Source organism: Rattus norvegicus, chromosome 16 (assembly GCF_036323735.1).
Source record: "Rattus norvegicus strain BN/NHsdMcwi chromosome 16, GRCr8, whole genome shotgun sequence".
Taxonomy (NCBI): domain Eukaryota; kingdom Metazoa; phylum Chordata; class Mammalia; order Rodentia; family Muridae; genus Rattus; species Rattus norvegicus.
Genome location: NC_086034.1, coordinates 39,023,258 through 39,037,242, shown reverse-complemented (window position 1 = coordinate 39,037,242; position 13,985 = coordinate 39,023,258). Strand labels below are relative to the sequence as shown.

Below are 13,985 nucleotides of genomic sequence, written 5' to 3'. Positions count from 1 at the left end.
TAGGATGACATGGGTCAATCTATGACTTTAGAACTTTTTCTGGTCTGAGCAGGGAAGCAGAAATTGCAGGGCAGATCAATTCAGCAGCCTAAGTGCCATTGCTATCACAAAAGACAAGGTTTGAAAGAAGTAGTTGGGAGTGGGGATTGGTAAGGAAGGTTAAGGGGAACTGATTTTGAAACCCTAGGTCTTCTTATGTGCTTTTTAAAAAAAAGTTCCCGCTCCCCACCCCACCCCCACATGTATGATTTATGACCAATCTAGAAACAATTTGTTAAGATTAATATTTATTGCGCTATTATTCTGTGCCAGGCCCTGTGGTAATGCTTCACACGTGTTGCTTAATTCTTACTTAACAAATCAGGAATCTGAGGCACGATAGAGGGAGCAACACCCTCTGGGTCACCTTAAATCTCACCCATAGACCCTCAAACTCCTGTTTTCTTCTCCTCGATACCAGTCTTTTTAGTCTGAATCTATCTCATCCTTCCTTAAAAGAAAAACTTAGTCTCCTTCTAACCTCCCCAATGACTACCCAGCCCATGTTCTGTAATGATGGGCTTGACTCTAAAACAATCTCTTTCCCTTCATCACTTTCTCCCAAAGCTTCAGCACCAGGTGCTATGCCTTTTAAATTTACTCATACGGGCTTTACTGCTCTAGCAGACTCAGGACCTTTTTGCCAAACGCTGCAGTTACCCCCATGAAAGCACTAGGTATTAGGAACCACTTTGTTTTGGACTTTTTCTCTCTGTTGAGCGCTGCAAAGCTGCTGTTCTTCAGAAATCTTCACTCATAGTTCAGTAGGTCCCCCCCACCCCCAGCTCTGATCCTTCCTGGTGGAGATGTGCAAGTCCTTTTCTTTTCCTGGGAGATGTACATGTCATCAGCCCTGGTTTTCTGCTATTTATCTTTCTCCTTATTGTTTTTATCTCTGCTATTCTCCTTCAACCTTAAGCCCTCAAATGTGGCCACTAGTGAGTTTCAGTGTGGAGTCCCACACCCAACTGCGTATGGGTAGGACTAACTGAACTTGGCAGGATGGTTACTTAAGAAATAAGAGGAGGGGCTGTCGGGGCATATGAGGAAACTTGGAGGGAGCAAGTCATAGTTCCTTATATACATTCATGGCGTTCTCAAGAATAAAGAAAAATGAAAATACAGTGCCTCTACTTCCTCTTCTCAATACAATGCTGGATATAAATATGTTCCTATCTTCTCAGCATTTTTTTTCAAGATCTAGTTTCAAGGCGACTTTGAAACCAGTTGGCTTAACACCAACTCCGTAGTCTCTCTAAATACTTTCCTGAGGAACCAGGCACATTCACCAAGGTTTCCTTCTATAAGCAGGCAAAGTACACAAAGAACTCATTCTGATGTTAATCTCGGGCTTCCGGGCGTGCTCAGATTTCTTTGTGTATGAAAATAAATGCCAATGAATTAAACTGACAGAATGCACTTTGAAGCCTGCCGTGTAGTGAACGTGAGAAAGGGTGCTTTATCAGTGGACCTGTGTCCTAGTAAACAGTCACCCTGGCATAGTGTCAGTGCCCCAGTGCCTGCAGGTCTGGGGACCCCAATCCAAATCTGGATACTGAGCCTTAAGGGCCAAGGTGTGTCCAGCAAGTAAGCATCCATCAAAGTCACAATATGCAAAGCTACCACTGATACTGACAGACTAAGGGAAGGCATGACTAAGAACAATTCAAGATAACTCACAATTGACACTGATCTGAAACAGAAACACCAAGAAGACTCTTAAAACCCTGGCGTTGGAATATGAGTCAGGTTTTTGGGGTCAGAGCAAAATTAAACACTCATGCTCAATGTTTGTACAAAACATCAGTAAATAAAAGGGCTTATCCTTGCTTACCCCTATCCCATAACAATATTCGTTTATGAGATGAGAAGTCGTGAAAAAGCTTAATACACACACACACACACACACACACACACACACACAGAGTGACATCCTTAAAAACTTTGGTTTTGTTCCTTCCTTTGCTTGCTTGTAGTTTACTATTTATTAAGGGTGTGAGGAGAAATCCAAGTTTCCAAGCCTCTCCTCTCCTATAGGATTAGCCTTTGAGTAGTTCAAGAAACTGTTTTAGAAAGTTTGTCTTCCTTTCAGCTCTTCCTCTGTTAGCTCACCGTCTTCACGCAGTCAGAGGCTTGAGAACAAATCCTGCTGGGGAATCAACAACAGCTGAAAGCCTAGAAGGCAAAGATCACCTCGTGGCGACCCAACCCGGGTGCTTAGGGGCAGGTGACACAATGACGGTTTCCTAGGCGCTGGTTTGACAGTTTCATCCCCGCCCACTGGCTAGAGAGCTCCCAGGGCTGCTGCACACGCGCACGGAGGGGGCCATAAAAGCTGCAGCGGCGCCCAGAAGCGGAGCTCACCCACCACCCGCAGAGACACGACCCGCCATGCACGTGAACGGCAAAGTGGCCCTGGTGACCGGCGCGGCTCAAGGCATAGGCAAAGCCTTCACTGAGGCTCTGCTGCTCCATGGTGCCAAGGTAAGGACTTTCTCCCTGTCCACCCTCACGCCGCCGGAGACCCTGGGGTGCCGAGCCCCAGACTCGCAAGCAGACCTCCAACGCTGCTAGCTGAGAACCCGAACTTCGTTGAGCACATTCTGAAGTCTTAGAAGTGAGCGTCTTGTTTATCCCTTGCTTCTGTGCCTGCGGCTTGGTTCCTGGTGTTTCCTTCATCCAAGACCCGCTCCCTCTTTTCTTGTTTGTAGGTAGCATTGGTGGATTGGAATCTTGAGACAGGTGTAAAATGTAAAGCGGCCCTGGATGAGCAGTTCGAACCTCAGAAGACACTGTTCATCCAGTGTGATGTGGCTGACCAAAAACAACTGAGAGGTAAGACATGGGGAATCAATCCATAGACTCGGAACACACCCTAAGCAAGCAGCAACCTGAAGATTGCCAGGTAGAAGGCTGAGAGCCAGCTTCGAGCTCCCAGGGAAAGCTGTGGCTTTCTAACTCCAATGACTTTCGAACTGTTGTGGGTTTTTGTTGTTGTTGTTGTTGTTGTTGTTTTGTTTTGTTTTTTTCTTTTTTTCTTACAACCCAATGACCATAAAAACTAAAAGAAGACAGGACTGCCTAAGAAATCCTTTTGTTTTAGCCGCTTGGCAGCACAGAATGTAATCAAGTCTTTTGTGTATTTGGAAGACAGTGCCGCTACAGTTAATTACCCAGTGAGGGGACAGACTGAGGAACTGTGGCAAGCAGCTAGCAGAGAGCTGGAAGAAGTAACCAATGGCAATCAAATTCAGCATGCCTTTCTCTTAAACACTTCAAACTCCAAGTTCCAGGTCATGGTCCCAGGCAAACCAATTGCTTTTAGCCAGATCTTTGCTCTGGGATTCTACTCTAAGATGACACTTAAAATAATAACTGTGTGACGTTAGAATTAAAGAAGAAAAGGCTCTATCGCTTTCTCCCAGTACTTTCCTGTTTTTCTGCTATCTCTTAAAATAGATCCATCTGCTTGTGAAACATCAGGAAGAATATTGTCATTAGCAATACACACTGGCTATATAGAGGGCTCAAAGAATTTTCCTATGGATAATTTCCCCAGGGAAAAAAGTAGAAAAAAAAGTGCTTCATAAGGCATTGTCCTAAGAAACTAAGTGAATTGTTAATCCAGAAGTCAGAAAACCTCCCCAGTCCCACACTGGAATTTCTATCAGTGGGATACTGAGATCTTAGGATTCTTATATCTTAGAATATCCTATGAATAAAAATGCATTGCTTCATTAAGAGACAGTGAACCTAAAGGTAAGGGTAACTGGATTAAAGAGAATAACATTAAAATCTGAAAATGCTAATCTGTGATAGAGTAGAGATAGCCTGAATGAGTAGAACAGATCTTTAAGAGCAGTCATAAAAGAATATTCTTTGCCAGAGGAAAGTTTTAGTGATAACATATCCTTTAGGTTCAGTGAAAGTCATGTCCAGTCCCAGCATTCATGCTGCTGGAATAGGAACCAGTATAGATAACTTACATGGCTTAACACATGGTATTTAACATGTTATTTTGCCAGTATTTAAAATGAGTATCACAGCTATGAATATATTCCCTAAACATAAGTGATTGTGAAGGAACCTCAAACCCATAGTAAATGGTTCAGAAGATCTGTCAATCATAAGGGTATGATCATACCTTGTTTAGAGGCCTACATACATAAAAGGAAAGGATTCTTGAAACTTCAGAACTTAAGGTTTCCCACAACTTCTCAAACGGTTTAAGATACATTGGATTCATGAAAACACAGAGAGGAAAGGGTTCCTAGAGCCCATCTAGACATGTTACTGTGCAAATCACCAAACCAAAACAGCATAGAACGTTCAGATGAATTATAAAGAGTATCACACCGTGCAAATGGCAGAAGGAGCTAAGCTTTTAAATCACTTGAGCAGAAATCTCAATGAGATATGAGACAGCAGATGGCATAGGAGACTGGTTAAAAATCTAAGCAGTGGCATCCAGAAAGGAAGAAAATTAAAGAAAATCAGATATATGTATTCAGTAACTTATCTCCCATAAAACTGTGGTATCCGTGCAGAGGAATGAGAGTGAAACCTAGACTTTTTCTGGAACAAGTTTAATACTTAGGAACTTAGGAAATGGTTTTAAAATTAACAATCATCTTTCATGGTAATTGTCTCCCCAAATAGTCCTGATGGTTGTTAATAGCTCTATGAATTTATTTCAGTCAAGATAAAATTTGAGTTGGTCTGTCTATTTCAAAGAACCCATGTGTTCCCTTGCAGGTCTGAGAATACATACCTTCCACAGGGAAGAATAAACATAGTTGTCTACAGTTTGACGTAATAGACAGAGAGTAAAAATGCCCATGGAACTTGTGTACTCTACAGAAGTCTATAAGAGGCTGCTTTAAGCAGTCCGAGTTTCCCAAGGTTAAGTAAAGACAACTTTAGCTATAGGGGGTTTTCAAGACTTTGTTATATGGCTAGATACTGATGTGAATGCGATTCAGGTCTGGGAACCAATAAAAATTTTCCCAATTGAATGCTGTTTTATACAAAGCCTTACTGTAAAGTAGCAATGACAATAGGAGAGAAGAACAACATAGTAAACGTGAGAGCAGCACTAACACAATGAAATCAACTGAATAAAAAGCCTTTACTTAGTAGACACCAGAAATGCCTGAAATAGGGCCATAATGGATTTAAGTGCACGAGTTCTTGAGTTAGTTTAATGCTTCGCACATAAAATATAGCTAATTATGAACTACCCTAGATGCCTAGAACAAATGAAACTCAAGACGGATGATCAAAATGTGAATGCTTCACTCCTTCTTTAAAAGGGGAACAAGAATACCCTTGGCAGGGAAGAGAGAGGCAAAGATTAAAACAGAGACTAAAGGAACACCCATTCAGAGTCTGCCCCACATGTGGCCCATACATATACAGCCACCCAATTAGACAAGATGGATGAAGCAAAGAAGTGCAGACCGACAGGAGCCGGATGTAGATCGCTCCTGAGAGACACAGCCAGAATACAGCAAATACAGAGGCGAATGCCAGCAGCAAACCACTGAACTGAGAATAGGACCCCCGTTGAAGGAATCAGAGAAAGAACTGGAAGAGCTTGAAGGGGCTCGAGACCCCATATGTACAACAATGCCAAGCAACCAGAGCTTCCAGGGACTAAGCCACTACCTAAAGACTATACATGGACTGACCCTGGACTCTGACCTCATAGGTAGCAATGAATATCCTAGTAAGAGCACCAGTGGAAGGGGAAGCCCTGGGTCCTGCTAAGACTGAACCCCCAGTGAACTAGACTGTTGGGGGGAAGGCGGCAATGGGGGGAGGGTTGGGAGGGGAACACCCATAAGGAAGGGGAGGGGGGAGGGGGATGTTTGCCCGGATACCGGGAAAGGGAATAACACTCGAAATGTATATAAGAAATACTCAAGTTAATAAAAAAAAAAAAGAAAATTCATTCAAAAGGGAAAAAATATAGCTAATTAACAAGGGATATTTGAAGGGTTTGAGGCATAGCTCTTGTGCTAGAACACTTTGTAAGATGTGAAAGGCCCTGGATTTGACCCTTACTGTAAACAAACACAAAAAGTGTATAGTCTATATCCAAGACTTCCAATTACTTCTTAGGAAGAGAAAGATAATTGCTGCCCAAACAGATAGTTCCTAGTTTGGGATGCTCACTTCTCTAGTATTTACCCCATCGACTTATTAATTATAGAACTCTTATGTGCATTCAAATCATCTAAGGATCTGCTGAAGTAAGTTTCTGATTTAGTAGGCATTCAGTGACCATATCATGTTTCTAACACACAGGTAACTCTAAGCAACAAAACTGTCTACAGATCACTTACTAAGAACCATGTTATGAGGTTAATTCTTACCGTATGGTCAAATAAACTTTAAAAATCTAGTCAAACCTGGTGGTACAAGCCTGTAATTTCAGCTAGGGAGGTTAAAGCATGAGGATTCCAAGTTTAGGAACAATCTAGGAAATTTAATGAGTCCCTGATTCAAAATAAAAGTTAAGGGATGACCAGGGTACAGCTAACTACTAGAGCTCTTTGCCTGGGATGTCCTAAAGCTCTTGCCTAGAAATCCTAAGTTTGAGCTCTAGTACAACAATAAAATAAAATCAAATAAAATCATAAAATAAAACCAATAAAATTCATTTCCTCTCACATGAAATGGTTTCAAGGCATATATGGAAAATGAAAATCTCTCATTTTCTTTTGTTAGATACTTTTAGAAAAGTTGTAGACCATTTTGGAAGATTGGATATTTTGGTCAACAACGCAGGAGTGAACAATGAGAAAAACTGGGAACAGACTCTACAAATTAACTTGGTAAGCTATATTAGGCTCGTTTATTGTCTAAAAGTATTTAGCATCACTTCTTTTCACATAAAAGGTTATTATGATAGTCATAGAACAACAATAATAACCTTCGACAAGGAAAAGTAGAAGTTACAGAAAAGTAGAAAGTAGACATGAATATGAATATGTGAATATGAAGATATTTGATGTTTGTGATTATGAAAATCTCTCTTAAAGTATTTAATAGAGATAAGGAAAAACCACAGTTCATTGCATTCTCAATCTGTAGGCGCAAATGACCTGCCACTGGTTTTCATATAACCTTTAAGCAAAAAATTACTTTTACCATTTTAAGTGACTGAACAATTAATAACAAGAAAAACAAAAATAAGGGAAACTGCCATTTCAGTGTCTATAAAGTTTTATTAGAACACAACCCTACAGTCATTGTTACGTATTTCTGTGCCTGGCTTTTTGTAATAATGGCAGAATTTAATGTTGTAACAAAAACCTTATGGTTTGCAACACTAGAAGTATTCACTGTCTGGTCCTTAAGTCAAGATTGCTAAACTCTGACTCAACTTACTTATTTAAAAAACAAGTCTCGAATTTTGGGAAATAGATCATAAAACAATGTTAAAGAGACAACTGAACTTCATAGTTAGTAAGACTGAAATTCATCCTTTCTCCCTCTACCCTGCCCTTTCTCTCTCCCTTCTTTCCTCCCTCCCTCTCCTCCTTCCCTTCCCAGCCTTCTTCCCTTCCTCTCTGTGTCTGTGTCTGTGTCTGTGTCTGTGCCTGTGTCTGTGCCTGTGCCTGTGCCTGTGTCTGTGTCTGTGTGTCTGTGTGTGATTTCCACAACATTTGAAGATGAGTTAGCTCTGAAGTAAAGTATAAGTATAATTTTAAGATGACGTTTACAATTCAAACAATGTAGCACAAATGGGTTGATTATAACATTTTATGAATACCCTCAACATAAAGCTATTAAACTTAAACCTTTCTCCAGCACTGCAAAAAAAATAAAAACAAAATAAAAAAAAATAAAAAACAAAACATAAAACATAAGAAGTGTGTAGTTAAAACAAAATGTCAGATGTATTTTACCCTTGCCTGGCTCAAGTTATTTTTACAAATTTCCAAAGCAGCCAGCTGTCAAGTACAACATGGCCACTTCATGTGTGAGAATATAGAGTACTACTTCATGAGTGTCTTCTCGGAGATAACAAACTTAAAAACAGGAACTAGATGGAGTTGGAGAAATGGCTCAGCACTTAAGAGTATGTGCTGTTCTCCCGGAGGACACAAATTCAGTTCCAGAACACAGTGGCAGCTTACAACTGCCTGTGACTCCAGTTCCAAGCAACCCAAAACCCTCCTACTCTTCTGCAGCCTGAGGGCATGTGTATGCTTCCCTTTCTTGAAGCAAGCAAATACTCAAAATCAATAAAACAACAAAAAATCAATATGATTTCCTTCTGCTCCAGGCAAAAAAAAAGTAAAAATAAAAAATATTTTATGATCAAGAAAAATACTACTCTCTTTCAAAATCTTACTTTATCTTGTAATATTCACATTCAATATACAATTGGGATTTTTTTCTTGAAAACACAAATTTAATATTTCTGCTTCTGCTCTTAAGAGTTATAAATTTATGGTTCTGTTCAAGTTTGTGTCAATTATACTTTGGCCTTACGTTATACCTTGATCATATATATTTCTGTCTAGAAGAGTGATGATTAAACTTTTATTTTCAGATTTAAAATTAGTTCTGTGCTATTTTCTTTTGATTTTTATTTACGTAAGTCTCCTTTTCCATATTTCCTTTTGAGAATGTAAATAACCTTTCAAGGTAAATGTCTTCTCTTGATATTATACTGTGAGATATTAGTTTATTAAACTATGTCCAGGAACAATATTTCTTTTAGTGTTTGTAAATTTAAGCCACTTACATTTATTTATGCATTTATAATTAATAAGTGTTTCTACTAGTTTTCTATTCCTTTTGTAAATTAATTGGATATCTGTAAATTTTTATTCTGTTAAAAACTTACTTAAAAATATACTTCATTTGCTACTTGATAAAACAGAAGTTTTGAGTATACAAAGACGTGAAAGCTGGAAAATTTTAAGAGTATCTTCTTATAAACATGTGCCAGTTTCCATTCACAACTAAACTCAAGGACTTTTTTTTCTGTATATCCTCATAAGAAAACACAAACAATACACCAGATATGTTCTTTCAACATCACTGATGTCTTTAATAATCTTATCATAAATGCTATGAATATTATTATCACTTTAGAATGGGCATCTTATCTTCAGTGCATTTCTAATGAACAGTTATTGTGTCCTTTATCTGAAAAAACAACAGTGAGAAACAATACACAATGACAAGACTTAATATAAAAAACATGAAATAACAAAGCTATTGTCGCAAAGTGCCAGGTTTTGGATAATTCATCGAAGAGGAGCATATTTGCTTTAAACGGAGCTGTGTCTTTTTTTTTTTTTTTTTTTATTAACTTGAGTATTTCTTATATACATTTCGAGTGTTATTCCCTTTCCCGGTTTCCGGGCAAACATCCCCCTCCCCCCTCCCCTTCCTTATGGGTGTTCCCCTCCCAACCCTCCCCCCATTGCCGCCCTCCCCCCATAGACTAGTTCATTGGGGGTTCAGTCTTAGCAGGACCCAGGGCTTCCCCTTCCACTGGTGCTCTTACTAGGATATTCATTGCTACCTATGGGGTCAGAGTCCAGGGTCAGTCCATGTATAGTCTTTAGGTAGTGGCTTAGTCCCTGGAAGCTCTGGTTGCTTGGCATTGTTGTACTTTTGGGGTCTCGAGCCCCTTCAAGCTCTTCCAGTTCTTTCTCTGATTCCTTCAACGGGGGTTCTATTCTCAGTTCAGTGGTTTGCTGCTGGTATTCGCCTCTGTATTTGCTGTATTCTGGCTGTGTCTCTCAGGAGCGATCTACATCTGGCTCCTGTCGGTCTGCACTTCTTTGCTTCATCCATCTTGTCTAATAGGGTGGCTGTATATGTATGGGCCAAATGTGGGGCAGGCTCTGAATGGGTGTTCCTTCAGTCTCTGTTTTAATCTTTGCCTCTCCCTTCCCTGCCAAGGGTATTCTTTTTCCTCATTTAAAGAAGGAGTGAAGCATTCACATTTTGATCATCCGTCTTGAGATTCGTTTGTTCTAGGGATCTAGGGTAATTCAAGCATTTGGGCTAATAGCCACTTATCAATGAGTGCATACCATGTATGTCTTTCTGTGATTGGGTTAGCTCACTCAGGATGATATTTTCCAGTTCCAACCATTTGCCTACGAATTTCATAAACTCGTTGTTTTTGATAGCTGAGTAATATTCCATTGTGTAGATGTACCACATTTTCTGTATCCATTCCTCTGTTGAAGGGCATCTGGGTTCTTTCCAGCTTCTGGCTATTATAAATAAGGCTGCGATGAACATAGTGGAGCACGTGTCTCTTGTATATGTTGAGGCATCTTTTGGGTATATGCCCAAGAGAGGTATAGCTGGATCCTCAGGCAGTTCAATGTCCAATTTTCTGAGGAACCTCCAGACTGATTTCCAGAATGGTTTTACCAGTCTGCAATCCCACCAACAATGGAGGAGTGTTCCTCTTTCTCCACATCCTCGCCAGCATCTGCTGTCACCTGAGTTTTTGATCTTAGCCAATCGCACTGGTGTGAGGTGAAATCTCAGGGTTGTTTTGATTTGCATTTCCCTTATGACTAAAGATGTTGAACATTTCTTTAGGTGTTTCTCAGCCATTCGGCATTCCTCAGCTGTGAATTCTTTGTTTAGCTCTGAACCCCATTTTTTAATAGGGTTATTTGTTTCCCTGCGGTCTAACTTCTTGAGATCTTTGTATATTTTGGATATAAGGCCTCTATCTGTTGTAGGATTGGTAAAGATCTTTTCCCAATCTGTTGGTTGCCATTTTGTCCTAACCACAGTGTCCTTTGCCTTACAGAAGCTTTGCAGTTTTATGAGATCCCATTTGTCGATTCTTGATCTTAGAGCATAAGCCATTGGTGTTTTGTTCAGGAAATTTTTTCCAGTGCCCATGTGTTCCAGATGCTTCCCTAGTTTTTCTTCTATTAGTTTGAGTGTGTCTGGTTTGATGTGGAGGTCCTTGATCCACTTGGACTTAAGCTTTGTACAGGGTGATAAGCATGGATCGATCTGCATTCTTCTACATGTTGCCCTCCAGTTGAACCAGCACCATTTGCTGAAAATGCTATCTTTTTTCCATTGGATGGTTTTGGCTCCTTTGTCAAAAATCAAGTGACCATAGGTGTGTGGGTTCATTTCTGGGTCTTCAATTCTATTCCATTGGTCTATCTGTCTGTCTCTGTACCAATACCATGCAGTTTTTATCACTATTGCTCTGTAATACTGCTTGAGTTCAGGGATAGTGATTCCCCCTGAAGTCCTTTTATTGTTGAGGATAGCTTTAGCTATCCTGGGTTTTTTGTTATTCCAGATGAATTTGCAAATTGTTTTGTCTAACTCTTTGAAGAATTGGATTGGTATTTTGATGGGGATTGCATTGAATCTGTAGATTGCTTTTGGTAAAATGGCCATTTTTACTATATTAATCCTGCCAATCCATGAGCATGGGAGATCTTTCCATCTTCTGAGGTCTTCTTCAATTTCTTTCCTCAGTGTCTTGAAGTTCTTATTGTACAGATCTTTTACTTGCTTGGTTAAAGTCACACCGAGGTACTTTATATTATTTGGGTCTATTATGAAGGGTGTCGTTTCCCTAATTTCTTTCTCGGCTTGTTTCTCTTTTGTATAGAGGAAGGCAACTGATTTATTTGAGTTAATTTTATACCCAGCCACTTTGCTGAAGTTGTTTATCAGCTTTAGTAGTTCTCTGGTGGAACTTTTGGGATCACTTAAATATACTATCATGTCATCTGCAAATAGTGATATTTTGACCTCTTCTTTTCCGATCTGAATCCCTTTGATCTCCTTTTGTTGTCTGATTGCTCTGGCTAGAACTTCAAGAACTATATTGAATAAGTAGGGAGAGAGTGGGCAGCCTTGTCTAGTCCCTGATTTTAGTGGGATTGCTTCAAGTTGCTCTCCATTTAGTTTAATGTTAGCAACTGGTTTGCTGTATATGGCTTTTACTATGTTTAGGTATGGGCCTTGAATTCCTATTCTTTCCAGGACTTTTATCATGAAGGGGTGTTGAATTTTGTCAAATGCTTTCTCAGCATCTAATGAAATGATCATGTGGTTCTGTTCTTTCAGTTTGTTTATATAATGGATCACGTTGATGGTTTTCCGTATATTAAACCATCCCTGCATGCCTGGGATGAAGCCAACTTGATCATGGTGGATGATTGTTTTGATGTGCTCTTGGATTCGGTTTGCCAGAATTTTATTGAGTATTTTTGCGTCGACATTCATAAGGGAAATTGGTCTGAAGTTCTCTTTCTTTGTTGTGTCTTTGTGTGGTTAGGTATAAGAGTAATTGTGGCTTCGTAGAAGGAATTCGGTAGGGCTCCGTCTGTTTCAATTTTGTGGAATAGTTTGGATAATATTGGTATGAGGTCTTCTATGAAGGTTTGATAGAATTCTGCACTAAACCCGTCTGGACCTGTGCTCTTTTTGGTTGGAAGACCTTTAATGACTGCTTCTATTTCCTTAGGAGTTATGGGGTTGTTTAACTGGTTTATCTGTTCCTGATTTAACTTCGATACCTGGTATCTGTCTAGGAAATTGTCCATTTCCTGAAGATTTTCAAATTTTGTTGAACATAGGTTTTTATAGTAAGATCTGATGATTTTTTGAATTTCCTCTGAATCTGTAGTTATGTCTCCCTTTTCATTTCTGATTTTGTTAATTTGGACGCACTCTCTGTGTCCTCTCGTTAGTCTGGCTAAGGGTTTATCTATCTTGTTGATTTTCTCAAAGAACCAACTTTTGGTTCTGTTGATTCTTTCTATGGTCCTATTTGTTTCTACTTGGTTGATTTCAGCTCTGAGTTTGATTATTTCCTCCCTTCTACTCCTCCTGGGTGTATTTGCTTCTTTTTGTTCTAGAGCTTTTAGGTGTGCTGTCAAGCTGCTGACATATGCTCTTTCCTGTTTCTTTCTGCAGGCACTCAGCGCTATGAGTTTTCCTCTTAGCACAGCTTTCATTGTGTCCCATAAGTTTGAGTATGTTGTATCTTCATTTTCATTAAATTCTAAAAAGTTTGTAATTTCTTTCTTTATTTCTTCCTTGACCAGGTTATCATTGAGTAGAGCATTGTTCAATTTCCACGTATATGTGGGCATTCTTCCCTTATTGTTATTGAAGACCAGTTTTAGGCCGTGGTGGTCCGATAGCACGCATGGGATTATTTCTATCTTTCTGTACCTGTTGAGGCCCGTTTTTTGACCAATTATATGGTCAATTTTGGAGAAAGTACCATGAGGAGCTGAGAAGAAGGTATATCCTTTTGCTTTAGGATAGAATGTTCTATAAATATCCGTTAAGTCCATTTGGCTCATGACTTCTCTTAGTCTGTCGACATCACTGTTTAATTTCTGTTTCCATGATCTGTCCATTGATGAGAGTGGGGTGTTGAAATCTCCCACTATTATTGTGTGAGGTGCAATGTGTGTTTTGAGCTTTAGTAAGGTTTCTTTTACGTATGTAGGTGCCCTTGTATTTGGGGCATAGATATTTAGGATTGAGAGTTCATCTTGGTGGATTTTTCCTTTGATGAATATGAAGTGTCCTTCCTTATCTTTTTTGATGACTTTTAGTTGGAAATTGATTTTATTTGATATTAGAATGGCTACTCCAGCTTGCTTCTTCTGACCATTTGCTTGGAAAGTTGTTTTCCAGCCTTTCACTCTGAGGTAGTGTCTGTCTTTGTCTCTGAGGTGTGTTTCCTGTAGGCAGCAGAATTCAGGGTCCTCGTTGCGTATCCAGTTTGTTAATCTATGTCTTTTTATTGGGGAGTTGAGGCCATTGATATTGAGAGATATTAAGGAATAGTGATTATTGTTTCCCTTTATATTCATATTTGGATGTGAGGTTATGTTTGTGTGCTTTCATTCTCTTTGTTTTGTTGCCAAGACGATTAGTTTCTTGCTTCTTCTAGG

The 13,985-nt window shown here is 39.5% G+C and overlaps 1 protein-coding gene across 1 annotated transcript in view; it reads left to right on the top strand.

The window, feature by feature from the left end:
* The first annotated feature begins 2,411 nt into the window (after window positions 1-2,411).
* The window catches only part of Hpgd (15-hydroxyprostaglandin dehydrogenase), a 37,956-nt gene continuing 26,382 nt past the window's right edge, over window positions 2,412-13,985 (top strand). Inside the window, exons 1-3 of the mRNA NM_024390.3 lie at window positions 2,412-2,523; window positions 2,751-2,874; window positions 6,772-6,878. Coding sequence (NP_077366.2) covers window positions 2,431-2,523; window positions 2,751-2,874; window positions 6,772-6,878 — 324 coding nt within the window. The 5' untranslated portion in view covers window positions 2,412-2,430. The remainder of the gene's footprint in view (window positions 2,524-2,750; window positions 2,875-6,771; window positions 6,879-13,985) is intronic.